General features: G+C 53.0%; 1 protein-coding gene across 2 annotated transcripts in view; it reads left to right on the top strand.

Moving 5' to 3' along the window:
- Znf76 (zinc finger protein 76) overlaps positions 1-26,568 on the top strand; it is a 29,083-nt gene extending 2,515 nt beyond the window's left edge. For both annotated transcript variants that reach the window (XM_032888320.1, XM_032888319.1), the window contains exons 2-14: positions 11,201-11,356; positions 16,007-16,087; positions 16,193-16,270; positions 18,373-18,572; positions 20,609-20,725; positions 21,110-21,185; positions 21,641-21,766; positions 21,902-22,081; positions 22,744-22,977; positions 23,068-23,231; positions 23,784-23,948; positions 24,935-25,048; positions 25,793-26,568. In XM_032888320.1, the coding sequence (XP_032744211.1) occupies positions 11,284-11,356; positions 16,007-16,087; positions 16,193-16,270; positions 18,373-18,572; positions 20,609-20,725; positions 21,110-21,185; positions 21,641-21,766; positions 21,902-22,081; positions 22,744-22,977; positions 23,068-23,231; positions 23,784-23,948; positions 24,935-25,048; positions 25,793-25,891 (1,707 nt within the window). In that variant the 5' untranslated portion in view covers positions 11,201-11,283 and the 3' untranslated portion in view covers positions 25,892-26,568. The remainder of the gene's footprint in view (positions 1-11,200; positions 11,357-16,006; positions 16,088-16,192; positions 16,271-18,372; positions 18,573-20,608; positions 20,726-21,109; positions 21,186-21,640; positions 21,767-21,901; positions 22,082-22,743; positions 22,978-23,067; positions 23,232-23,783; positions 23,949-24,934; positions 25,049-25,792) is intronic.
- The last annotated feature ends 1,229 nt before the right edge of the window (positions 26,569-27,797 follow it).

The raw sequence follows: 27,797 nt of genomic DNA, 5'->3' as shown, positions 1-27,797 counted from the left end.
TTCTGAGCCCAGTTAACCCTAACAGCCGTCCTGCTAAACCATCACTCTACTACTAAACTATATTCTCAGCTCCTGTGTCTGAGCTTGGCTCGGGTGTGGGCCCTTGGAGCTCTGGGCTCTCACTCAGTGATGTCACTGACGTCACCCTCAGTCCATTCGGGGTGCATATGCCTGAGGAATCTACATGCCCCTGTGCTATGGGGAACCTGTTTTTTTTGGGTTTTTTTGTTTTTTTTTTTCCAGCCTGCGTTCTAGCTCCTCCCCTAACTTTTGCCATCCCCAGCCACATCCTGTTCTCTGAGACCTCTAAATTAGCACTCCTAGTGACCTTGTCATTTGCCTAGCATCTGAGAAATGAGTCGCTTCTGCCCTAGCACAGTCCCGCCCTTCATACACTTGTATGCTGGCCATTCCAGGACCCCACCGTTGTGCCCACGCCCCTGTCCAGATCCAGCGTCTCACCCCTCTCCTTTTCATCAAGAGAAATTGATCTCTCACAGTACCCTGCTTCCTCCTTCCTTGCTCCTATCAGTAGACGTCCTCACCTCAGGGATCTTGACAGACTGACTGTTGTGTCTCTGTTTCGGGCCCCGCTCTGCTCTTACAGTGCCCGTGGCTTTGAGATTCTGAGACTCCTACTTTCCGTCCTGTAGGAGAGGCACCCCTAAACCTCTGGTTTGTCCCAAGAACCGCGCTCCCCAGCAACATCTGACGGATTCAGATGCTAGAGAGTCTCTCTGTCTTTACGTAGGAAGGAGAGAGCCCTTGGAAGGCCTTCAGATCTGGCTATGTCTCCCCAAACACACTCTCCTTCCTAGCCTCTTTTCTTAAGCCGCTGCAGATCCTCTGAGGAGAGGGTGTGCTGTCACCCTCCCCTGGCACTGAAATTAGTCCTCTTGTTTTCTAAGCCCTTGGCTCCCCTCCCACTGGAAGCCGGAATGTGAGTAGCAGAGAAATATGCCCCACCGTCTTCTCTGTAGGTCACCAATATCCCAGTGTTGGCTACACGGCCACAATGGGCCAAAGGCAAAATGGCAGGCTCCTGCAAGGTGGATTTCGGGAGGATCACGCCCCCCAGGTTGCTTTTATCTTGCTTAGGACATAGTCTGCCTTCTGTGTCTACTTCTCTCCTCCCTGTGACTTCCTTGAGAGCAGAGGCTGAATCCTTTTATCTTCTGACATCTTGATCCTCCCCCTCATTCTGCACCGAGTGGACCCAGAATCCCTCCTGTCTTTCGAAGGTAGTCAGCCATTGCTTCCTTCACCGAGGGGACTCTGAAATTCTGCGTCACCTGCAGGCAGATAGAACACATTCTGAGGCCGCTTCCTCCTCGAACAGCCCTAGTAAGCATGCTAGCAGGTCAGACGTCGAGGAACTCAGCCGCCTCCTTGTTTAGTCATGGTTCCCATGAGACAGTGGATAGAAATGCTGGGTTTGGGGTTGTTCACTTGGGTAAGTTGAGGAGACACTAGACTCCAGGCAAGATGGCTCCGCTGGTAATGAGCCCGATGACCCAAGTTTGAACCCCAGGACCGATACTGCAGGAGAGAGCTGTCTCCTCCATGGTGTCCTCTGACCACCACACGGATGCTAAGGCATGCTGGTGGGGGTTCGAGCGCGCACATACACAGAATAGAGTTTTTAAAGGGTGTTAGTGGAAACAGCCAGGGACTGATGCGTATAGACTTGTTTTGAAGAAAATGGCTATGTGAACTGCTTAGGTGAGAGCAGAGGACCGATCGCTAGCTGGCTGTTGGAAATCGTTGGGGGGTCGGCTTTTGCGTGTGTTGGAGAAATCTACATCAGGGGTGGGGGTGTGGTGCTGGGGTTGGGGACCAGATGGATGACTACGTAAAGTTTCATCCCGTTCCTCAGAAAACACCCCCAGTCAAATGAGCTTCTATGACTGAATCAGAACCCACCTAGGCTAAGCAGACTGTTTAGGCCTAACTTACATCTGGCCTCTCCTGTTTGTGAGACATCAGAAGGCTACATTTAAAACTCCGCACTCTGCAGAAGCCTGTGCCTGCGGTCTGGGACTTGCATTGTCCTAGCAACTAGAACCTGTTGCCCTGGTGCTGCCCTCTCCCCAGCTCAGGGGTGGTTTCTTGTGGGAAATAGCTGACTGCCTCAGGTGAGGCAGTGGGAGGGTTAGAGAGGCCAGGCTCGGCAAGGAGTTTCTCCTTCCAACATACTGGGAGATCCTGAAGGCATGGGTGCTTATTCATTCTTTCGCCTGTCCATCCATCCATCCACCCACCCATCCTGTATGTCTTGGTCAGTGTCTGCTGTGTGCAGAGCACTCTTTTAGTTGTTGGGATAGAAGACTATCCAAAAAAAAAAAAAAAAGACATTTGAAACTGTCAAGTAGAGGAGAGAGGGTGGCCAGGGTTCTTGTTTTAGTCAGAGTGGCAAGGAACTTGCTGCTTTGAAAAGGTGACATTTGAACAAAGAAGTTAGGGGTGAGCCTGGTGTCTGTGTCTAAGGAAGTTTATCTCTGTAACAGTAGACTAGCAAGCTCAAAGGCCCCGAACGTGAGGAGCCGGCCAGTACAGCTGCGGAATGACTGGCAGTGCGAGCAGGGGAAAGCAGGGGCCGTTGAGGTGGGGAGTGGATTGGAAGCAGATCTTCGGTCTCACAGGCCACCGGTCACTAGAGGAGTCCAGGCAGATACACGGCATGATTTGGCTATCGTTCTGAGAGTCCCTCTGGCTGCTGTGTTGTGACTTGGCTGTGTTGGGGCAGCGTGGAGACAGGCACCGATTGGCTCCTGCAATGGGGACTGGTAGAAGCCTCATTTAATAGGAAGTGTTGGGGGTGCTCTTGCAGTGGTCCAGAAAAGGAAAGTTGATGGCTTGGATCCCCAGTGAAGGAGTAAGAGAGATATTGTTGGATTTCGGCCTCACTTTGAAACAGGTACCTATAGATGGATGGATTGAAAGTGTCAGGTAAAGACACTGGGGTCAGCTCCTGATTCCCATTTACTGAGGAGCGAGTTTGTAAAGTCAGACTAAGAGAAGGGGGTTTAGGAATTCTGCCCACCCTGCCCCCGATCTGAGACAGTCTCATGTAGCCCAGGCTGGGCTGTAACTTACCTTTATAAGAGGATGACTTATAATCTTACCTGCTGAGGTAAAAAAAAGTAACAACCAGGGAGCACTCGCCCCATGTGGCCCACCGATGCCACCTGAGGGCGTAGCTTTGGAGACTGGGCCTGCCCCTCCTGGAGCATGGTAGTCAGCACACTAACAGGCCTGAGGGCCTCCATACCACATGAAAGCCGGCTGCACTGCTGTGCGCCTGTCGCTCCAGCACTGTGGAGCTGGAAACACTCCAGCCCTCAGAGCTTGCTGTCGACTACTCCAGCCCGTGAGTTTCAGGATCCCAAGAGACTGTCTCAGAAAGTAAGGTACAGAGTGATGAGAAAAACACCAATGTGAGCCTCCAGCCTCTGACCTCCACGTACACTCAGACACATGTCACACACGCTCACACACTTATGCACTCAAATACAGACACACACTCACACTCGCACAGACATACATTTTTAAAACCAAATATTCCATCAATGGGACGTTCCACAGTTTGCCTGTTGAGGACATCTTGGTTTCCATGAGTTTGGGCTTTGAATGATCACGTCTGTGGATGTATTCTCAGTTCAGGATAATAGGAGCAACCACTGGATCACATGGGAAGGCTGTGCCAGCCCCAACCTAAGTGTCTGCCAAACTGTTTTCCACAGTGGCCGTCCCCTCTCCCTGTCCCCGTGACAGGAGATGAGATGTCATGTCAGGGCACACCCTTGGATGTGCAGGTTGCTGCCAGTGTTCTGGGCGCTCAGCTTCCTAACAGTCTTTCAGGGCTGGTAGGTTTTCAGTTACCTCCGCTGTCTCCTCAAGCCTTTCCCCTTCTTTATTGTTATTGACATAGGTCTCACTCTGTAGCCCTGGCTTACATGTAACCAGGCTGGCCCTGAAGTCCACAGGTCCTTCTATGTCTGTCTGCCTCGTAGGTTTGCAGTGTGAGCCACCACACACAGTTTGTGTCTGTTTTTTTTTTTTTTTTTCGAGCTGGGGACCAACCCAGGGTATTGCGCTTCCCTAGGCAAGCGCTCTACCACTGAGCTAAATCCCCAACCCCGTGTCTGTGTTTTTAATATATTTTTATATTTTTTTTTTAAATTTCCCCAACTATCGATTTTCCTAACAAGCATTTTTATCCATTGGCTTTTTCTCTCCTTCTAAAGCCAAAACTGCTTTCTCTACCTCATTAAGATTTTGCATATCGTTCTACTTTGATGTCATTACTAAACGGTGTTAATGGGGTATCCCTGTCTCTCCTGATGCTGATGGGATATGTCATTTTTCACAAAAACACCACTTGTCAAGCCAGTGGTGACCACAGCTAAATACCTTTATCATTGTTCTAATATCTTCTTTCTTTCCTTCCTTCTTTCTTTCTTTCTTTCTTTTGTTCTTTCTTTCTTTCATATGTTTGCTTGCTTCTTTTTTTTTTTTTTGTTTTTTGGCTTTGTTTTGTTTTGAGGCAGGGTTTCACTGTATACGTCTGCTGGCCTGGCATTTGCTGTAGTCTAGGATGGTCTTGCACTCAAAGAGATATCCCAGCATCTGCCCTCCAAGTGCTAGAATTAAAGGTGACACTCAGAGAATGGTTACACCCACAAAACTATGCCACCCCTGCACCAGTGGCTATACCTATAAACCGGTCATTACTGTAGCTTGCAGGACTCGTAGCTTAGGGGAGGCTGACATTACTTTTTCTCCTCTGGTAGCATGGGGAGCACCCTCCAGCACCATGAATGATAACAGTGTATGAAGCTTCTAATCGAGTGTTCAATGGGGGAAAATTTAAATAAAAGTAAAGGTATACTCTGCTACCTCCAGTCTATACCTCTGCTAATTTGTCTATTAGTCGAACATTTCTACTGAGAGTTAGTATAATCTTCCAAAATGCCATGACACTCTTGAACTGAAAGTGAGGGTGAGATCCAGCCATGAGCACTATTTGGGATGTTCACAGGTCAAGGCATTAAACCCAGTTAATTGTGTAGCCAAGATTCCATTTTAGTTGAAATGGTCTCTGTTCCATAATGGCGGGGGCCTGCATTCCCTGTGCTCTGGAACTGGAAGCGATCTACCTGGCCACTGCCTTTGCTGTGACTAGCTCTCATCTGTACAGTCAGAGCAGCCACATAGCCATGAGAGCATGAGCTGGGCTTTTAAAGCCACCACACCTTTTGCAGGTGTGAGTGTGATGCTTTGAGCAGCACAATTTTCTCTTACTAATTTCCCATTTTCTCTTCATGGTTTAGAGAGCCACAAAATTAGGCTCGGGTCTTGATGTGCACCAAAGTCCTTTTCTGTGTACATCAGCAGATGCAGAACCATTTTGTTAGTGCAGTGCTCCCAAATCTGTTTCTGATTTGTTTGCCCCTCGTCCCCACCAGCCTTTGTCCCTCCTGGACTAATGTTTGCCATCCATGAGAAGTTTGGATGTGGGCCAGATCAGATCTGAACCTTTGCAAAGTGCAGAACACCAAGTGCGCATGCCCTCTTCAGTCTCCTGCCTTTTGCAGGCTTTGTGGAGGGACCTAGAGACAATCCACCCATCTGCAAAGCCTTTCAGTAGCTTGCCTCCCCGGTTCCTTGGCAATAGGAAATGCATTGGCACAACACGACCAGGGGGTTTTCTGCACTCAGCCAACAGGTTGAGTTGGTTTTTAAAAGTGGAGCCAGCAGAACTCTCTGCTCTGAGGAAGTCAGGAGTGCTTCCTCACCATTCCCAGGAGCCAGTAAACCGCATACTCCTCCGTCCATCTTGAATCTGAAATGCCCAAGGCAGACAGAAACTGCCTAGACAGCCTCTGAGGTCTGCTCATTGATGGCTTGTGAATTTAGTGCTAACGGAGGAGGAGTCAGAGTGAGCCATCATTTAAAGAAGAGAAAGGGAGGCTGAAGTTTACAGGTTAAAGGCAGGTGGCTGCCCATCAAGGCTCCCACTCCTTAGACTGGATGGGTCAAGACTCAGTAATCTTAGCTTCAGAAGCAGAAGGATCACAAGTTCAAGGCCATCCTGGGCCACACAGTTAGACCATATCTTAAGCAAAAGGAAGAAAGGAAAGGGAAGGAGAATGAGGGCCAAGGCTCGTGCCTGGCAGTCCCAAAGTCACATGACTTAGGAAGGCCTGAAGTCAGTCACATGCCTTAGGAAGGCCCTCAAAGGCTGGGGAAGTGAGGGGACAGCGGCAGCCACTTCCAGGGTATGCACCTCGAGGTTGGAGGAGGAGAGGGGCCTAAGCTAGATGCTTCACCCGGATGCGGATGCGAGGCCAGACAGAGGAGTGGAGATGTGTTTTGTTGGCCTAGGCAACTAGTGGCAGAACACTGAGTGTGTGAGCATGTGAGCCACATGCTGGGCTTAAGACCCAGGACAGGAAAGGAGGAAGAAAGAAAGAGAAAAAGAGGGAGGGGGAAGGAAGGAAGGAGGAAGAGAAGGTTAGGTTCGGTTTTCTTTGGGTCTCCAGCTTTTTCTTCTCCCCCTCCTGTGGCCGACCTAGAGGGCTGGTGTGAGGTAACAGAGCTTTACAGTAGGAAGTGAGGAAGCCCACACGTAGGCTGGACAGGGGGCCAGTCACTTTACAGCCTAGCTTCAGTAGCCTCCTCACACACAAGCCTGGCAGTACACACAAGCACATTGAGCAGCGTTCAGCACATAGAAGGAAGGGTGTGTCCACCATCACTGTTTTAGCCTGAGCCCTGGGGAGGACTGTAAGGCCATCAGGGCCAACGGGCAAGGAAGCAGACAGGGAGGCCAATGAAGGCAGAAACCAGTTCTGCAGAGAGCTGTCTAGTTCCTTCATGAGGGCATGAACTAGCCTCCATTCTAGAGCGCTTTCCGTGGACCTGCCCTGTCTGAATGGCAGGGTTTAGGACCTCATTTAGAGCCCTCACAATAACCAAAGAAGCAGTTTGCTGTCTCAGCTGCAGCATATGAGGCTCAGAGAGGGTCGTTCATTTGCCCAAGGTTGCACAGCTTCTAAGAGATAGTTCCCGGATTAGAACGTAAGCCATCAGACTTCATAGCCCTGTGGAGAGCAGACACTCTAAATTAAACCACCTGTCACTGCAGGCGCTACAAGCCCAGCCGTAGAAGCTGGAGGCCATTCTGTCTCTTCAGCCTGTGGCCTGTTTTCTATTTAGGCCAAGTCCTTGTTTCTCCTGTATTGTGGTTATAGTAAAACGGGTTACCAAAAAGAATGTCTCCCTGATTAAGAGAATGGGTGTTGAGAGTTTTAGAGAAGCTTGGGACCAGTCAGGACCCGAGATCTGAGCAAGGTGGGTCACTCCTAGACGACATGGCTCGGGTCTGACTTCCCAGAAGCCAGTCACCTTTGATCTCTAATAGCCTTAGACAACTTGGTTAAAAATATGTAGACAGGGGGTTGGGGATTTAGCTCAGTGGTAGAGCGCTTGCCTAGCGAGCGCAAGGCCCTGGGTTCGGTCCCCAGCTCCGAAAAAAAGAAAAAAGAAAAAGAAAAAAAAAAAAACAACAAAAATATGTAGACAGGCCCCTGTTCCACAAGGGTATTTTGTTTAGTGGCCTCGGGGTTTCTAAGCCCCCAAGGAGACCCTCTCTTTGGCAGCATAGTGGAGAACTTGAATACTCATTCTGGATCAGACGGTGTGGGTTCAAATCCTCCTCTCACACTCTGCAACCTTGAGGAAGAAGTTATTTGATGTCTCAGGACTAAACTACGAAACAGAGAAAATAGGGGCGACAAGGCAGTGACCCTGACAACCTGAGTTTAGTCCCCAGAACCAACATGGCAGAGGGATTGAACCAGCTCCCTCAAGCTGTGCTCTGACCCCCACATGCACACGTACACACAGAGAAAATGCTTTTAAACCAGGGAACATAACAGTACCAGAGCGTAGAGATGTGAGCACGCCCACGTCCCTGCAGTCCCATTGGCTCCCAGCGGTGTGTGGCTGGCTGTTGCTGATGCTGCCCGCTCCCTGGAGCAGAGCGCATTCCAGTAACTTAGTGAGCAAGTTGTTCTAGCTTGGGATGGAGCGCCCCAGGCCAGCACGTCCCAAGATGGGCTGTAGTGACACTGAGGTACTGATCTTGCAATCCTTGAGGCCCGAAGCCTCAGCTTGTCACTTCTGCCCTCTGCCACACATACCTGGTGACAGAAACACCCTCCTCTCATCTGAGGGTTGCAAGGTTAAAGTAGGCAGTCTGGCGGAACCTTAATTGAGATGATGAAGATGGCTAGGTGGGTAAAAGCACTTGCAACCAAGACGGACAACCTGCGTCTGAACCACGGGACCCACACGGTGGAAGGCAGGAAAGGAAAATGCCTTTTTAGAGAATCTTAACGAGACCAAAAGCAGGGCCTGAGGGCTCCTGGCAGGTCACATATGGGGGTCTACAGTAGACTCCATGCGGCTGGGGCTTAGCAAGTCACTCCTGTGTACAGCCTACAGCACGTGGGGCTGGAGAAGCCACCCCAAGCCAGGAGAGCCCTGGGTAGAACCCAGGTTACACTGATAAATGGTGAAGGAGGTGAGCCCCAGGGCTGTGAGCACCAGGAAGAGGAAGGACCACAGCTTCTGGAGTAAGCTGCATATTTAGATCTAGGTTTGTGCTGCTGCTTCTTTTTTTTAAAGGACAGCCTCACGGCCTGTTAGAAAATAAATCAGAAACAGGCAAGACTGTCTGAGGACACGGTTAGGAGTCTCTGAGTAAGAGGTAGCCTGACTTTTAGGAGCAGAGGACTTAGGGATGACCCGCCGCTGGGCAGATGGACGTGCCATCCCTGAGGTAGCTGTGATGGCTTATATATACTTGGCCCAGAGAGTGGCACTATTAGAAGGTGTGGGTTTGTCGGAGTGGGTGTGGCCTTGTTGGAGTGGGTGTGTCACTGTGGGCGTGGGCTTTAAGACCCTCATCCTAGCTGCCTGGAAGTCAGTATTCTGCTGGCAGCCTTCAGATGAAACTGTAGAACTCTCAACTCCTCCTGCACCATGCCTGGCTGGACGCTGCCATTGTTCCCGCCTTGATGATAATGGACTGAACCTCTGAACCTGTAAGCCAGCCCCAGTTAAATGTTGTCCTTAACAGAGTTGCCTTGGGGGGCTGGGGATTTAGCTCAGTGGTAGAGCGCTTACCTAGGAAGCGCAAGGCCCTGGGTTCGGTCCTCAGCTCCGAAAAAAAGAACCAAAAAAAAAACAAAAAAAACAAAAAACAGAGTTGCCTTGGGTGGGGGGGAGTGGCTGGAGAGATGGCTCAGCGGTTAAGAGCACTGACTGCTCTTCCAGAGGTCCTGAGTTCAATTCCCAGCAACCACATGGTGGCTCACAACCATCTGTAATGGGATCTGATGCCCTCTTCTGGTGTGTCTGAAGACAGTGACAGTGTACTCGTATACTTAAAATAAATGTTTTTTTAAAGGGAGAGTTGCCTTGGTCATGGTGCCTGTTCACAGCAGTAAAACCCTAACTAAGACAGAAGTTGGTACCAGGGACTGGGGCATTGCTGTGATAGGCCTGACCATGCTTTTGTTTGGAAGAATGTGGATTTTGGGACTTTGGATTTTTAAAGCAGTGGAATGCTTTAAGTGGGGCTTAATGAACCATCCTAGTAGGAGTATGGAAGACTTTGTTGCTGTGAGTGATTTGAACTGTGCTGACCTGGCCCAAGAGGTTTCAGTGGAGAAGGATTTCAGTATGTGGTGCAGAGACTGTTTTTGTGGTATTTTGGTGAAGAATGTGGCTACTTTTTGCCCTTGTCTCAAGTCTGCCAGAGGCTAAGGTGAAGAAACTCAGATTAATTGGGAAGTCTCAGAGACGCCCATCATAGACTTTGTTCTCTGGTTTAGTCTCATGAGAAGCATTTTAAACAAGTGTAGCAATATGAGAAAGGAAAAATATAAAATATGTAGTTTGAGTATTAAAGAGGTACCAGGAAGTGAAATGGAGTTGGATCCTGTGTTCTAGGAGATAGCAGATTAAGGGAGTGGGACTTTGGGGCAAGATCCTACCTAGGTAAATTTATATCTAGGCACACACCTTTAATCTAGGAGACAGGCATGCAGATCTCTGCGTTCAAGGCAGAGCAGGATCCTGGACAGCCAAGCTTGGGCAGTGAAGGAGTTGAAAAGAGGAAGCTGGTGAGAATGTAGTAGAACAAGAGGGCCGTGTTCCAGCTCCTGCAAGGAGCAGAACTCAGCAGCTTCAGCCCACGTGGCTCTGGCTTCAGAGTCAAGAATAGAAGGGACTACTGTGACAATTGATGCTGGTCAGCTGGAGCTAAGAAATCAGCGGTGATTAAGAAGAGACCAGCATCACTGAGGTGAAATCTTCTGGGAGGTGTTTTCTGAGAGCACAAAGAAGCTGTGCTCAGAGAGAGTCGAGGTTGTACCTCATGCTGCAGCTGTACTTGGTCATGTGTAAGAGTCACCCAGATAGGGGTTGGGGATTTAGCTCAGTGGTAGAGCGCTTACCTAGCAAGCGCCAGGCCCTGGGTTTGGTCCCCAGCTCGAAAAAAAAAAAAAAAAAAAAAAAAAAAAAAAAAAAAAAGTCACCCAGGTGGTACTGGTTTTGAAGGCTCCTAGCAGCAAACTGACTTTAGGTAGCTAGGGTGAGGGTCTTAAGCCCACGCCCACAGTGAAACACCCACTCCAACTAGGCCACACCTCCTAATAGTGCGGCTCCCTGAGCCAAGCATATAGAAACCATCACAGTGGGAGTGTTGTGAATTCCATTAGGGACCTGCTTTTCTTGACAGAGGTCAGCAGAGGCAGTGAATGGATGAGGTCTGAGTAAGCACAGCCAGCCAGGCCGAGGGGCTGCCTGCCTGCCAGCCTTTCATGGGAAGCGAGTTCCAAATGGTTCATTCAGTTGGGGGATTTTTTACTTCCCAAATGTCTTGACCACCATGCTTCTATGCCCACCATTTAGAACTAACACTGTGTGTGTGTGTGTGTGTGTGTGTGTGTGTGTGTGTGTGTGTGTGTGTGTGTCTCACACGCTTTTCACAGGAACCAGTTTGGTTCTCTGAAACAGCATCTGTGTGCTGCTGGCTGACCCGGTTAATTGCTTGCAGCAGGAAGAAACTATGAGGAACTTGCTTATTTATTTATTTATTTATTTTTGACATTGTCCATTTTCTCAGATTGGTGACCCAGAAGGAAATCTCTGACCTCATTGGTGACCAGAAACCAACTTCATGTCTGAAGGCACAAGCTGCAGTTTGTCATGGAAAGCTTGGGGCTGCAAACGGTGACCCTCAGCGATGGGACAACAGCCTACGTCCAGCAGGCCATCAAAGGTGAGCGTTGCGGGAACCTCAGAGTCGCGCCCTCAGATGTCCGTCCGCAGGAGCTCACCGCCCTGTTCTCCTGCCCGCCGGCCCCCACCCGGTGCAGCTGACTGTGCCTTTGAGGGTCCCCTGACAGAAAGGGCACCAGTTAGAATAAACCCCTGAGGGAGGAATGAGCATATGCTAGCCCAGGCTTCCTGCTTTCAGACACTCCTGTTCCAGCTTAGGGCACTTCCTGGATAGGGGCAGGTCACCATCTTGACTGAAGCGAATGTTGCTGTTCTGAGTCTCTGCCATTGGCAAGACATTGGCGCAGCCATGGCACCCAGCGTACAATGTATGCCTTAGTGTCTGACACCAGTGGGCACGAAGTAAACACACTGGGTTCGCAGAGAAATTCGTGTCACAGATAGGCAACAGATTCTTCAGGAGTGTAAGCGTGTCCTCAAGCCCGCTCGGGGCATGTGTTTATAATCATAGCATTAAAGACGAAGTCCATCCTCCAGAGTACTTAAGAACAGATGGGGGTGTGGAGGCTCCGTGGTTAGGAGCGTGCGGTGCCCTTTCAGAAGACCTGAGTCGGGTTCCCAGCACCTATGGTGGCTGCTCCATGGGATCCGACACCCTCTACCGGTCTCCGAGGTAACCCACGTGCACAGAGCACACACACCACACGCACGCACGCACGCACGCATGCACGCATGCACGCACAGACCTAAATAAAAGTAAAAATAAGATTTTAAAAAGTTTTAAGGACAGATAGGGCCTCCCCTGTGCAGGTACTTAGGAGCAGACATACACCGGGTTTCAGTGACCTGAGCTTTGGAGGGTTTGTGTAGACTGGAGCCTGCAGTTTCCTGACCTAAAACTTGTGATTCCGAGCTCTGCAGACTTTGAGGTTTTCAGATGAGGCGCACGTTGCTGCCCTCCTTCAGTTCAATACACTAAGATGGCCGCACTTAGATTAACATCTGCCATGTTTAGTGCTTTGTCATGTAAGTTTGTGGGCTTTGCTTTGTTTTTTGTTTTTTTGAGGCAGGGTTTCTCTATGTAGCCATGGCTATCCTGGACTCACTCTGTAGACCAGGCTGGCCTCAGACTCTGAGATCTGCGTCGAGTGCTAGGATTCCACGCCTGGCTGAAAATTTTGTTTCTTGATAATGAAGTGAGACAGCCCTCGATGTCGTCAGCAAGCTCCTGAGGTGGCTCCTGGAGGCCAGTCACAGTCGGCCTAGGATTGTTCTCTTGAAGATGTGTTTCCTCAGGAATACTTCTGCAGCCTGAGCTCTCTGTCCCCGCACTGTGCATCCTGTCCCTCTGGCGCAGTTTGTCAGAAAGAATTTGGGATTTCTAGGTGGGGCTGTGGTTTCTCCTTAGACCCTTGTCACTTCCCTTGCTTCAGCTTTCCACAGAGGGTTTCTAGTGAACGGATTGAAGTGGTTGGCAGCCAGGCACACGCCTGTAGTCTCTGCCTTTGGGAGGCCTGTTTCAAAAGAACAGAATCTTAAACCTTCTAAAGTTAAGTCTTTGCTTCCTCCACTTCTCTGTTTATATATATACATATACATATATATGCATATATATATGATTTGTTTATTTCATGTATATGAGTACACTGTCACTGTCTTCAGACACCCCAGGAGAGGGCATCAGATCTCATTACAGATGGTTGTGAGCCACCATGTATGGGATTTGAACTCAGGACCTCTGGAAGAGCAGTCAGTGCTCTTAACTACTGAGCCATCTCTCCAGCCCTTCTATTTATATCTTTCTCCCATCATTCTTCTTTGGTCTGTTTCCTGCCTCCCATACTGGGTCACATTGTGTGCATTCGTGTGTGTGCATTCATGTGTGTGTACCCATGTGTGTGTACCCACATATGTGCACTTAATCACACTCAACTAAATGTAGTTTAAATTTTAAAAAAGTCCTCCATCAAATAATTACTCTTGCTTTTAAATTCAGCCTTACTCAAAATCTTAGGACATGCAGAGTATTCTTTGCCAGAATGTACTATTCATGGCCCTCAGGTCCATTTCCCACTAGAGCCTGTTCCCCTCTGAAAGCACGGGAGCTTAGTCTCAACTGCCCGCTTCCTCTTGGCATCCTGGTCTTCTGAACAAGGGCAGGAACTGCCGACTAAGTTCTGCTCATAGCAGCCTGAGCCGCCTCTGGCTTGCCTCTCCCTACTTTTCCAAAGTCCTTCCTTCCACAGAGAGTTCCCGAGACTTAAGATCCACACTGTCAGGTCAGTTCTCCGTGTGAGTTCCTTCTTCCTTGCTGTGACGAACTAAATACCTTACATAAGCCATGTGTGGGAGAAAAGGTTTATTTCGGCTCGTGGTTTTAAGGTGTTCAGTCCACAGTCATTCGGCCCCTTGTGCTTGAGCAGAACATCACGACAGACAGGAGCCTGTGGTTGGTGGGAGAGAGCTGCTCACCTCATGGCTGACAGGAAGGAGGAAATGAGGCAGAAAGGGACTAAGGGGAAAAAAACCACACACACACACACACACACACACACACACACACACACACACACACACACAGCACGGGACCCTCAGGGACTGACCTCTTCCAGCTAGGCCCACCTCCTACAGTTTCCAGAACTTTGGAAATGAGGAGGGCGTTTGACATTCAAGGTTGTGCACAGCTACTTAACTGATGAGTCACCCCCACGCTGTGCGTAACAGGACCTGAGGAGACCCCTCTAGGGCTGAGCTTGGGGGTCCCCTGCTGGGGAAATGTCCAAGGATGGTTGAGTCAGAAGTCGGCCAGTGTTTCTCCTCACTGCACTGCCAGTTCTCCATCAGGGAACGTCTAAAGAAAGGGCAAACACATCTCCTGCGTGGACTTGTCAGCCCCAGCTGTCTTTCTGTCCTCCCGCCCTGATCCCAAGAGCCCACCCAGGCCTGGTGGCTCACTCACACTTAGGTGTGAAGGCAGGAACCTAGGAGGAATTCAGGGCTATCCTCAGCTCTGTAATGAGTGTAAGGCCAACCTGGGCAACTTGAGACCCCATCTAAGAGAAGAGAAAAGAGTCCAGGCCCACACCTGTGGTTCCCCCAAAAAACAAGAGATGTGGGCAACAGGATTGCCAATTTGGGAACAGCCTGGGCCACATATCAAGACCCTGTGTAAAAACATCAAAGTTTAGGGATATTAGCTCACGGGTGAGGCCCTCGCCTGTCAGGCAAAGGCTAAAGGTTTAGTTCCCAGGCCTGGAAAAGAAGAGCAGGCCTGGCATGTTGTTGCACAGACCTCTAACCTCATCACTTAGAAGACTGAAGCCGGAGGCTGGCAGTGACTCTGAGGTCTTCATCTGTCTGGTTAGGGAATCCCGGGCCAGCATGAGACGCAGAGCAGGATCTGGTCTCCAGAAAAGCTTTGGTGGGCGGGCTGGGGTGGAGCTTGAGGCTGCGTAGATCATGTGACAGTGAGGTAAGTTGTAGATGGGCCCACAGTATCACACTCAGGCTAGGCAGATGGCTCGCTCAGGTAGCACATAAGGTGTGAGGACCCACGTCCAACCGTCAGCGCCCACGTCAAAGGCTGGGTGAGGCGGCGCATGGTTATATCCCTCAGCCAGGAGGTGGAGGCAGGAGGATCTCTGGGGACTCTGGCCCACCAGCCAATGGGAATCTGGGAGCTCCTGGCCAGCCAATGAGAGATGCTGTCTGAAAGGCAAGGGGAAGGCTTGTTGAGGAACACTACCCAAGGTTGACCTCTGGCCTACAAGCACACGCACGCACACATGCACACACATGCACACACACGCACATGCACCCACACCTCTCTATCCCTTCACTTCCATTTCTTTTGTTTATTTGGGGTTTGTTGTTGTTTTTGAAGAAGGGTCTCTTGTAGCCCAGGCTGGCTTCAAGTTCAAACTGTAGCAGAGGCTGGCCTTGACCCCCTGGGCCTCCTCTACAACTTCCCAAGCGCTGGTAGGTGAACACCACCAATCTGGGTCCCATGTCTCTCACACTGTACACCGGACTCACCAAAGTGAACACTGAAGCCTGTGGAGGCTGAGCACACGCCTGGCCTGCTCTCCGTGAGCTCACGAAGTCCACACAGCCCCTGCACTCGAAAGAGAGAACTGTTTGAAGGAACAGGCAGCTGAGACACCAGCTGAGTACAGGCTCAGGCTCACACAGTGGGAGAGCCTGGGCTCCACACCGGGAGGTAGGTCCCGGCTCCAGCACACCATAGCTACCGCCCATACCCACGCACGTCCTGTTGGAGGCCCAGATTTTGGCACACTGTTCTGGGGAAATGAGGAAATGTGTTTAACGAGTAGTCGGGCCTGTATCTGAATTCTCCATATTTGGGATCCTCCCTGGTTTCAGGACATTTGTTCTCCATTTAGCTCAGCCTCGGCAGATCACCATTAGATTAGAGGTTCCCGTCTTCACGGGCATGGGTAGAGGAAGAAAGGAAATTGCTCCTTGCTGAGTGGCACACAAGGCTACTTCACGGCAGGATGTTTCCCCTCAGAGCCTCCAGACCGAGGCTTAAGAGGTGACGAAGGAGGGAACATGGTGGATGTTCCCTTGCTTAGACCACAGGCAAGGGCTCAGAGACCAAACAGGCATCTACCAAGCCGGGCCAGCCTGTGGCAGACCTTGGCCAACTTCCCTGCTTCCGCATCCCCAGGGGAGAAGCTGCTTGAAGGGCAGGTGATCCAGCTGGAGGACGGGACCACCGCGTACATCCACCAGGTGACGATACAGAAAGGTGAGGTGCCCCGGCACACCCCGAGCGCAGGGGGGCCTGGCAGCCCCCACAAGCGCGTTCGCGGCCACGAGCTCCAGAGGAGGACTGGCCTTGCTCTCCTTGCAGAGTCTTTCCCCTTCGAAGATGGTCAGCCTGTGCAGCTGGAGGACGGGAGCATGGCCTACATACACCACACACCCAAAGGTGGGCCCATGGGCGTCATGGCTGCTGGGGAGGGAAGGGACCGACCGGGCAGAGGCTTGGGGTGAGCACAAGCACCCTCCCTCTTCCCGGGATACAACCCTGCTTGCTTACCCTACGTTCCCCATACCTTCCCCGGGCAAACCACAGGCGGGGGCAGGGAGACTCGAACATCAGCATGGACCCTGGTGCGTTATCACAAACCAAGGGAAGGAAACTCAGTCGTCTTTAACAGAGAAAGAAGCTCTGGAGTAGGCAGGGTGGCTATGGAGTGGGTCTGTCTGTAGAAGTTTCTAATGCACTAAACAGTGATCATTTAGGCCATAGGCGGTGGTGCACACCTTTAGTCCCAGCACTCGGGAGGCAGAGGCAGAAGGATCTCTGTGAGTTAGAACCCAGTGTGTGTGCTGGAGCCCACACAGCAGAGCAGACAGCCCCGCCCCACCACAGCTCAGCCGTCATGGGCGAATGGCTGTACAGTGAGCAGACCCAGGGCGAGCGCCTCTGAGCAAGGCAGATAGACTCACGGGGCACCGGGCTGCAGCAGCTGCTTCCCCTTCTGACCACACCTTTTTACACAAGAAATTTCACTAATCTCTAGACATATAGTTATGTGCAATTGCTATACAAACTGATAATGGATCATAAAGAAGTTCACAGCCCTTGGTCTTAGAGGTGACAAGGCAGGTGGCAGCACGCACTGTCCTTACCGAGGACCAGGCACACACAACCAGGAGGCGTCAGCCGGAGCTCCAGTTTCACAGGATCCAGTGTTCTCTGGCCCCCTCAGGCTCCTGGGCACAGTGATACACATAAGCTCACACAGGCGCTCACACACACACACACACACACACACACACACACACATTCTTAATCTTAAAAAGCCCAGTTCTTCGACAGTTCTGACTTCATTGTCATTGAAGGCAAGTGCAGATTTCCACACTGAGGTCTTAGCTAAAGGATGACGACAGATGGGGGCCGTAGTGCATCGTCAACCTTGCAGACCTAACTGAAGCTCAGTGCCCCATCACATGGCGCCATCACATACCGCAGTGCATGTTAGGAGTCGTCTCAAAGGCGGCTGAAATCCTGTCCTATCCCAAGCTAGAATTCACCGAATAGTTTTTATGAAATTCAACCCAGCAATCCACACCGCGTTTTGTTTTGTTTTTTTTTTTTTTTTTGGTTCTTTTTTTTCTTAGGTGGGGGCCGAACCCAGGGCACACCGCGGCTTTTAAAAGTCAAACCGATAACAAACACAATATAATCCGAAAGTAGACTGATCTGATGTTTGCTGAGCGGTGACCATAGAAAAATACTGTAGTTATTTCCCATTAAACAATAATGATTCAGAGTGAGAAACTGGGGGAAAATGAAAATACAGAATCAGATCTGAGGTCTCGGCCGGGGTTGGTTTGTGTTGTGTGGGGACAGCGTGCAGAACACAAAGTGTGCGCAGTGAGTTCAGAACTGAGGCGCAGGGCGGTCATGTGATGCGACACTACCAGCCCCTCAGAAACACCTCAGATTCACCGCACACTTCGTGTGGCGTCAGTTCTTAGCTGATGCACGTTCAGAGACATTCAGGGTTGCCCAGTTTTTCACAGCCCCAACTTTGCGTTAAGTAGAGCCGTGCGAGGTCCACAGTCTAAGGATCTGGGAGCCTAGGGAAGAGGAGTGGCAGGGTGGACTCAGCGCTCCAGACGGGACCAGCCGGTGCAGGAGCGGGTGCGGGAGGCCACCTTTACTAGAGCAAGAGGGCTGGGGAGCCGGGCGAAGGGATGGGAGCCAAGGCCAGAGTGGGTCCGGCCCTCAGAGCAGAGATTCTGGTTTTCCTCCTGAGACTGAGTGAAGTGGGGTGGGGACTGGCCAGACCCTGGGCAGGAAGCCCTTGGGGAAATCTGGGTCAAGAGGAGAGTGGACCAGGCCCTCCAGGGGCCCAGTCAGTGTGCCCCGGGAGGCCTCGTCCTTCTGAGAGGCAGCTCCATTTGGACCAAGGAGGGAAAGTCACCACAATGAGGCCCCTGAAGAGACTCTGCACTGAGCCAGCGTCTCAGCTGGGTCTCCCCCGTGTGGCATCAGGCCTAACCTCGTGTGCCCTGTAGAGGGCTATGACCCCAGCGCCCTGGAGGCTGTGCAGCTGGAAGACGGCTCCACCGCCTACATCCATCACCCTGTGTCTGTGCCGCCGGACAGCACCATCCTGGCTGTGCAGACAGAGGTGGGATTGGAGGACCTGGCAGCGGAGGAGGAGGAGGGCTTTGGCGCAGACACGGTGGTGGCCCTGGAGCAGTATGCGAGCAAGGTGAGTGCCGGGCACCGCCACCGCTTGGGACAGTAGGGTCTCACCTGCCCACCACCTCTCCTTGGCGTGTGGAGGCAGGAGCTTGAAACCATCCTGGACCACACAAGATCCTATCTCAAACCAAACCAATTTCACCTGTCTAGGGAGCAGTGGCAGGCCTGGGCTCACGCTGGGCCACCCTGGGCTCGGCGCATCTGCCCTAGCTCCTCCCTCTCCTCTCCTTTTCTTTTGACCCAGTGGGGCCATGACAGACAGCTGTGCACTGGTTTATGCTGAGAAGGGGGGCCGCTGGAAGGCGCAGTGGCTTCCGAGTGGCAGGAAGTGAGCCGTAGCCATCTCAAGCTGCCGGGACAAATCCTCTGCTCTTGGGAAACCCTGCCTGTGTCTTTTTATTAGTTCTCCCGTCCACCGACGTAAGACGTGCTAGATTGATTGCTTTCCGGAGGCAGAGAGCAGGCCTGCGAGCCAGAGCAGCTGGGAGTCTTGGGAACTGAGGCCTGATGGGCTCTGCTCGGCCTGGGGCCACACCTGCTGAGGGCAGCAACCTGTGAGCCGAGGGCTTGCTCCAGGCTAGACCGCAGAGCCTTGGATGGACCGGGCAGAGTTTCCTAAACAGCGGTTAGCCTGTAGGCTGGGAGAGCTTAGTTTTCTAAGCTGTAGGAGAAAAGAGGGGAATGGCTGTCTGTTCAAAAGGAAGCACAAAGCTACTCCAGGCCACTCGGGCTACATCTCCTTTCAGCCCCTATGGCCAGATGTGAGGCCGAAAGAGAACTAGACATTATCAAAAGCAAGAGCCTCGAGGTCAGCACGGCTCTGCCACCACCACCTCCAGCCCTGACTCCAGTCCCTTGATGATGGTGCCTGCCCCTCCTCAGCAGGGTCTCCTGCTGGGAGAAGACACACTGATCAGCCCCAGCCTCCTAAGTGTGTGTGGTCAGCCGCCCTCAGGGCAACCCTGCTACCCAGGAGATCCTGCCAGATGCCCGGAACACCCAGCCTCCTTTACCCATCAGGGCTGCTCCAGGGCTGCATGCCAGCCCTGTTTCTCATGGAGCGTGCCTGCTTGGCTGTCCCTGCCAGTCTAGATGTGTTTCTCTGCCTCAGATGCATGCTCACACATCGTGCGTGCGTGTGTGTGTGTGTGTGTGTGTGTATACGTGTGTGTGCATTCACACACATACATGCGTACATACTCACACATTCACATGCACATGTATACACATTCATACACAGACAAACACACATTCACACACATATATACACACACACAAACACACATTCACACGCACACACATTCACACATATATACACACACGCACACATGCACATGCACACACACACACACACACACACACACACACACACACACACACACACATGCACACGCACACACACATGCACACACGCACACATGCACACACATGCACACACACACATGCACACACATGCACACGCACATGCACACATGCACACACGCACACATGCACATGCACACACATTCCACACACATGCACACACATGCACACACACACACACACACACACATGCACACACACACTCACACATGCACACACACATGCACATGCACACACATGCACACACATATACACACACGCACACACGCACACACACTCACACATGCACACAGACACAAGTAAAAATACATTTCTAGGAAGGAGCTCCAGTCTGGTTCCCCCCCTTCAGAGCCACCTGAGTCCAGCCTTTGGCCATGAGGGGCTGTGCCGTGCTGTGGGGTTTGAGTGAGAATGCTTGAACCCCTGGTTCCCAGTTGGTGACAATGTTTGGGGACATTTAGAAGGGGCAGAAGGAGGTGTGGCATGCCCCATGCCACTTCTGGTCCTTTCCCAGGGTTTTGTGCTTGTGTTAGGAAATGGAGGTCTCTGCCTTCCTGTCCTGTCCCCCTTCCCCCAACCGTGTTCATTCTGTTCTTCGGGTCTTAGGCTGTCAGCTGGGTCTTGTGTCCTCCCTCTCATCCCCTCAGGAGGACATATAGGGACCAAGATCTCTTTCCTCAGGTTCTGCACGATAGCCCAGCTTCCCACAATGGCAAAGGGCAGCAAGTTGGAGACCGAGCTTTCCGCTGTGGCTACAAGGGCTGTGGCCGCCTCTACACCACTGCCCATCACTTAAAGGTAAGGCATTTAGCCCGGCCCGTCTTCCCTGTGAGGCTGCTCTGGCACTGGCCTGGCCCCTCCCCCATGTCATCTGCTGGAGGGAAGAGGCACAGTCACAGAAGTGTCTGCAGAGGAAGCCGGGACACAGTGTGGGAGGAAAGAGAATTAGCATTTTGAGTGGAGAGATGGCTCAGTGGTTAGGGGCACTGACTGCTTTTCCAGAGGTCCTGAGTTCAATTCCCAGAAACCACATGGTGGCTCACAACCACCTGTAATGAGATCCGATGCCCTCTTCTGGTGTGTCTGCCACAGTGTATAAATAAATATTAAAGAGGGGGCGTAGGTGGGGAGGATTTTGCCCAGTCCCATCCCACTGAGCTACGGGTTTGCTTTTCCTCACAGGTCCACGAACGCGCTCACACAGGTGACCGTCCATACAGATGTGACTTCCCCAGCTGTGGAAAGGCCTTCGCAACAGGTAACACCTGGATGAAGGCGACAGAGGGTTCTAGATCCACTTGGGGGCCTCTACAAAGGTGGCCAAGCACAGAGAAACCACTGAGGTGCGTGCTCTCTGAAGGGCCTGCAGGAGAGGCCAGGCTCAGGAGAGGACTGCCTCGTATCAGTTCTGGCAGGCCCCAGCTAACGACTATGGAGGCCTGTGGCTTCTCCAGCTTTGTTTGCTCTGTGAAACAAGGACTCTCGGGTTCTGCTTCTCTAGGCTCCCTGAGCCCCAAGTTCCGGAATGTCCCTATCTGGCCTTAGAAAGTACCTCCAGGGCACTGTAGGCTTCTCCTGGGCAGGATGGAATAGAGGCTGTCCCAGGGCTGTGGCGCTTCCTGGACCGTCACTCAGGATGGAGGTCCCCTAAGTAAGGCAGGTAGGCAGGGATGAGGCTCCACTGGCCTCTCTTAATCCTCCTCACACGGACAGGCTATGGGCTCAAAAGTCACGTTCGTACTCACACGGGTGAGAAACCATACAAGTGCCCAGAGGAGCTGTGCAGCAAAGCCTTCAAGACCTCAGGGGACCTGCAGAAACACGTCCGGACCCACACAGGTAGGCCGGGCCCCGCTATCCCATGCCAGGGGCCGGGGCTGGCTCACTCGGCTTTTCCCACTGACGCCAGAGCCTGCAGCCCTCCCTCCTTTCCCTGGTCCTCCTTAGCTGTCCCTCGAATCCCTGTCCACCCAGGTGAACGCCCGTTCCGGTGCCCCTTTGAGGGCTGTGGCCGCTCCTTCACCACATCGAACATTCGCAAGGTACATGTGCGCACGCACACAGGCGAGCGGCCCTACACCTGCCCCGAGCCCCACTGTGGCCGTGGCTTCACCAGCGCCACCAACTACAAGAATCACGTGCGCATCCATACAGGTGGGCCAGCTGGCATGTGAGCTCCACCCTCCCCAGGCCCCACAGGCCCTCCCGTAGGCTTCTGGTCCAGGGTACCTCTCAGCCCACTCCAGGCTGGACTGGGTGTCACCCCAGATGGCTGTCTCACCTACGGCGAGCAGCACCGCTCTTGGTAGCTGGGTCTAGTCTGACGGGTCTTGCCCACCTCTGTAGAGTAGGACAGCTCCTAGCCACACTCCTACGGAAATGTCACCTTCATCTCCTCCAAGCATCCACTCTGCACGTGACTCTGGTGTCCAACCTCCAGCGCCACACCCCTGTCCACCTCTCCATCATTTCTCAGCCATTTCTCCCATCCTGACACTTCGTTTTTTGCCCCACTGTCTCCCCTCTTCCGCCCGTGACTCTTAACCCTGCACCCCAACATTGCAGTGTCTGACGTCACTCCCCTTCTCTGAGCCCCCCTTACTCTTTCTGCCTTGTCTCTGGGTGCAGAGGTCCCACTCTCGTGCCCTCCTGTCTTCCACAGGCCTTCTCCCCCAACTCCTGTCCCCCAGTCTCAGTTCTCAGCCCCTGCCCTCTCCCCTGGCTTTCCTGTCACCGCCCTGTCCCCCAACCCTATCCCCTTAGCTTCCCCCTTGCCAGCCCCAGTTCCCACCCCCCTCACAGCCCAGTGTCCCCAGGGGAGAAGCCATACGTTTGCACGGTGCCTGGCTGCGGAAAGCGCTTCACGGAGTACTCGAGCCTGTACAAGCACCACGTGGTGCACACGCACTGCAAGCCCTACACCTGCAGTAGCTGCGGCAAGACCTACCGGCAGACCTCCACCCTGGCCATGCACAAGCGCAGCGCGCATGGCGAGCTGGAGGCCACGGAGGAGAGCGAGCAGGCCCTGTATGAGCAGCAGCAGCTAGAGGGTGAGGGGGCAGCGAGCGAGCGGGAGGTGGGGCTCACAGGCCTCTGCCGGAGTCCAGCAGCGGGTGACAGCCTGGGCTCTCCTCTCCTAGCCGCCTCCGCCGCCGAGGAAAGCCCCCCACCCAAACCAACCCACATTGCTTACCTTTCGGAAGTGAAAGAAGAGAGCAGTGACATCCCAACCCAAGTAGCCATGGTGACGGAGGAAGATGGGGCCCCCCAGGTGGCTCTCATCACTCAGGATGGTACCCAGCAGGTAGAAGCCCTGGGGATGGGTGGAGCAGTGTCACAATGGCCCCTGAGGTCCTCAGCCTCACCTCCACCCGGGCACCTGTCTTGCCTTTATGGACTTTAGAGAGCTGCATCTGAGGGGACCAGTGTGTCACCCAGACCTGCTCCTCCCAGTGTCCTCATCTGACTGCCATGCATGTGCTTAAGAGGGGTCACATCAGGCCTTGAGGGTCTTGAAGCCGGAAGTCTACCTTGCCCCTTGGCCATGCCTCTTTGTGTAGTGTGCCTCTTCCTATAAAGTGAAGAGGAGGACACTCGAGGTGGAGGCCCTGACCTGCATGCAGCGGGTGACAGAGGCAAAGTGTGGGAAATACAATTCCAGTGGGCAGCCTTGCTGCTGCTTCTGTAGCCATGGCCCTGTGCTGTGCCCGTGCCCAGCCCAGCCAGCGCTCGCTCCCATCCCTGTGCCCAGCCCAGCACTCGCTCCCACCCCTGTGCCCGGGAGCTGAGCTCAGCTTGCTGAGGGCAGTAGGTGGACCTCCCCTGCTGCTCCAGCACACCTCCCTCCTATCTGCAGGTCAGCCTGTCCCCAGAAGACCTGCAGGCCCTGGGGAGTGCCATCAGTGTGGTGACACAGCACGGAAGCACTACCCTTACCATCCCCGGTCATCAGGAAGAACTGGCCACGTCTGGCACACATACGGTCACCATGGTCAGCGCCGATGGCACACAGACTCAGCCCGTAAGATCAGGCCGTTTCCTTGTTCTCTGTAAAACCTTGTCATGGGGATCAGAGGGCATTCAATGCTCAGACCAAACCAACCAAGATTTCTTAGGAGACAAAGATACCATAAAAAGTCTCCTTGCCAGGACTAGTGATTTGGGCCTGTAATTGTAGCTACCAGGAGAACTGAGGCAGGGGGACTACAACGTTAAGGTCAGTCTGGGCTAAGCAAGGTGTGTGGTCCAGCTCAGGAAAAGAGCTGCCATCTGACATATGTGAAGTCCCCCTCAAAGGCCAGGTGCGGTGATGCACACCTTTAATCCCAGAACTTCCTGCAGAGGCAGGAAGGTGTCTGAGTACAAGGTCAGCCTGATCTATATTATAACAGTTTCAGGACCACAAAGAGAGCGTGTCTCAAACAAACAAACAAACAAATCCAGTCCCCTCAGCAACCTTCATCTTTGAAAGACATCTTCAGACAGCGTGCAGGACAGGCGCAGTGGCCTACAGCTGTAATCCCAGCGACTTGGACCTGGATGACAGCTTACCAAGACCCTGTCTCAAAAAATACAAAACTGGGGCTGGAGAGATGGCTCAGTGGTTAAGAGCACCGACTGCTCTTCCAGAGGTCCTGAGTTCAATTCCCAGCAACCACATGGTGGCTCACAGCCATCTGTAATGGGATCTACTGCCCTCTTCTGGTGTGTCTGAGGACAGCTACAGTGTACTTATATATAATAAATGAATAAATCTTTTAAAAAAAATACAAAACTAGGACTAGGGGTATAGCTCAGTGGCTGTGTACACCCAAGTCCCTAAGGTCAGTCCCCAGTGCTGACACTACCGCCCTGACAGCCTCCAAGAAAATCCTGCACTTTGAAGAAAAAAAAAATCCAAATGTAATCAGTTCTAAATCCCGGGCTTTCGGAGTGGCCACAGTGGTTTTCCCCGTTCCCAGCCCCAGTGGCAGCAGGTACAAGGTCTTTCTGCTTCTGTGTTTTCAGGTCACAATCATTACCTCTGGGGCCTTGGTGACCGAGGACTCGAGTGTGGCATCTCTTCACCACCAACAGGTGGCACTGTTGGCCACAGCAAACGGAACACACATCGCTGTGCAGGTGGGTTGAGGAAGGGAGTGGGATCCTGACCGGAGGGGGCAGTGAGGAGAGGGGGGTGGGGAGGGGAGGATGAGGGGAGGGGCAGTGAGGGGAGGGAGGGTGAGGGGAGGGGCAGTGAGGGGAGGGGGTGAAGGAGGGGCAGTGAGGGAGGGGGAAGGAAGGGGCAGGAGGGGAGGGGGGGAAGGGGAGGGAGGGGATAATGAGGGGAGGGGGAGGAGAGGGGCAGTGAGGGAAGGGGTGGGGAGGGGAGGGGAGGGGAGAGCTCAGGCCCCCTCTGCCTACACCGAGGACCTGAGGGAGACTGGGGAGTCCTTCACCTTGGGGTGACTGAGGCAGCACCTGTGGTTCAAGCTCTAAGGCTTTCTCCTCACCTGGGAGATAGAGAGACTGGAGCAAACTCTCTCCAAGGCCCTTTCTAGTCAGTCTTTTGTCAGCCAGCTCGTGTCTCTGGCACAGAGCAGCCTGTGGTCCACCCAAGATATACCTAACAGGACTCTTTATCAGGGAGTTTCAGAGAGTTTCCCTCTAGTACAGCCCTGATAGGAAAGAGCGGTGGTGGCCACGCCTTTAATCCCAGTGCATGGGAGACAGAGGCAGGCGGATCTCTGAGTTCGAGGCCAGCCTGGTTTAGAGAGAGAGTTCCAGGACAGCCAGGGCTACCCAGAGAGACCAGGCGGAGTGAACAGGCGGCCTGTGGGGTCTGGGAGGAGGCCTCACCCTCTCACCCGCCGTTCCTCCCCACAGCTGGAGGATCAGCAGACCCTGGAGGAGGTCATAAGCGTAGCCACTTCTGCCATGCAGCAAGGGGCCGTGACCCTGGAAACCACGGAGAGCGGCTGCTGAGCCCAAGAGGACCAGCTCCCACACCACACTGGAGAGGGCACCATGCTCATAGGCAGCCCTGCCAACGGGGCCCCGGCTGTGGCTGACCCCAGGAAGATGGCCGCGTAGGCCTCTGGGGTGATGAGGCAACAGGGAAATGGCCTCTAGTGGAAAGGGCTGTGGGCTACACCCAAGTTGAGGGCCGGGCAGCAGGCAGTGGACGTTGAGCTTGGTCACCAGGCTGCCTCAGACACCTGCTTCCCTCCCTGGGGAGAATGCTCTCCCCACATCTGTCCACCCCCTTTCTCAGGGAGCAGGTGACTAGGTGGACGAGGACTGGCCTCCACCCTGGCTGGTGATACCACCAGGGGAAAGGTCGGCAGCTTCTCAGCCCAGCGCCTCCCAGCAATAACCATCTCCTGGGAGCAAGGTGGCCAAGATGCCACCCACCAGGGACTCCCCACCACCACAGTCAGAATTAACTCCTCAGGGGCCTGTGGCTGGCGTAAGGTGCCTCTTCACTTGTCTGTGGCAGAGAGACAAGAGAGTGGCCCACACCTGGACGGCTGGGGACTGGGTTTAATTTGTTTTGTGGTTTGGTTTTTTTTAATCCTATTTTGATAATTATTTTTTTTCCTGCTCTGGGTGGCGGTGGCAAACGGGTGAATTGAGTATTTAATAAAACTTGCAAGTTTCCACCCCGGCTCCTCTGTCATTTCAGCACTGGGCCCTGGCAGCAGGGCCTGCTTCCCTGCATAGCCCCAATGCCCACCGGCAGGCAGGCAGGCAGGGGGCTCTCCATGGGTCCCTGCAGGAGGTCCCTGCAGGAGGAGGCCCTAGGAGAGGAGAGCTCTGAGAGCCGCTGATAGGCTTCTGCCCACATCTACACCAAACAGGTCCTGAGTGACCGTGGCTGGATCAGGGGGTGATGCTTGGGCTCCGGAGAATTCTGGGTCTGCCTTGCCTTTGTTGAATGGAACCTGAGCCCTTCCTTCCCAGCCGCCTCCCCATCCCCCACGCCCTCACCGAGGTTCCAATGCCTGTACCCAGGCAGACATCCCAGCTCTGTAACCCAGTGAGTGGGCAGGACATCTAGGAACCCTACTGAAGAACGAGAGAGGCCAGAGCGGCCGCAACAGGACAGGTGCTGGAGGTGCCTCATGAGGAACAGCTGTACCGCTAACCACAGCTGTGTAGGAACGTCGTAGGAGTCGGCATGACTCTTCCTCCCTCCTATACGATGCTCTAATGAACCCCAGCCCCTTCCTGCCACCTGAGAATAGAGCCAGGAAATCAAGGACCAGGTGCATAAGTGCATCCTCTCCTGGGCTACCCAGGAAGCCCACATTTGCTGTTGCTTATCTGGGATCTTTTTTTTTTAAGGTTTTTTGGTTTCTTTTTTCCTGTTTTTTCTCCCCCAAGACAGGTTTCTCTGTGTAGCCCCGGCTGTCCTGAAACTTACTCTATTAGACCAGGCTGACCTCAAACTCAGAGATCTGCCTGCCTCTGCCTCCCGAGAGCTGGGAATAAAGGTGTGGGCCACCATTACCCGGCCTTGTTTGTTTTTGAGGCAGAATTGTTCTTTGTAGCCTAGGTGGTCTCAAACTCCTCAAGTTTTAGAACTCCCAAGAGAGAAGCTATAGTGTGTGTCCCCAAATCCTGTTTTCTGTTTACTCTGGATGTCAGCCCTGTGTAAGTGGAGGGGATAGGGGTGCTTCCCTGGGAGTGTGTGCGTGTGTGTGTGTGTGTGTGTGTGTGTGTGTGTGTGTGTGTGTGTATGCGCGCGTGCATGCATGCTCCAGAATTAGCCTCCACAAAGCTTCATTGAAATTTAATGGCCACCATGATCTATGTGGGCATCACATCTGAGGAAGTGGAGGCTGTCCCTGGCTTGCCCCTGCCAGGACCTCTGAGGTTGAGCCTCACT

The sequence above is a fragment of the Rattus rattus genome, chromosome 18, assembly GCF_011064425.1.
Source record: "Rattus rattus isolate New Zealand chromosome 18, Rrattus_CSIRO_v1, whole genome shotgun sequence".
Lineage (NCBI taxonomy): Eukaryota > Metazoa > Chordata > Mammalia > Rodentia > Muridae > Rattus > Rattus rattus.
This window is presented reverse-complemented; position numbering and strand designations above follow the sequence as displayed.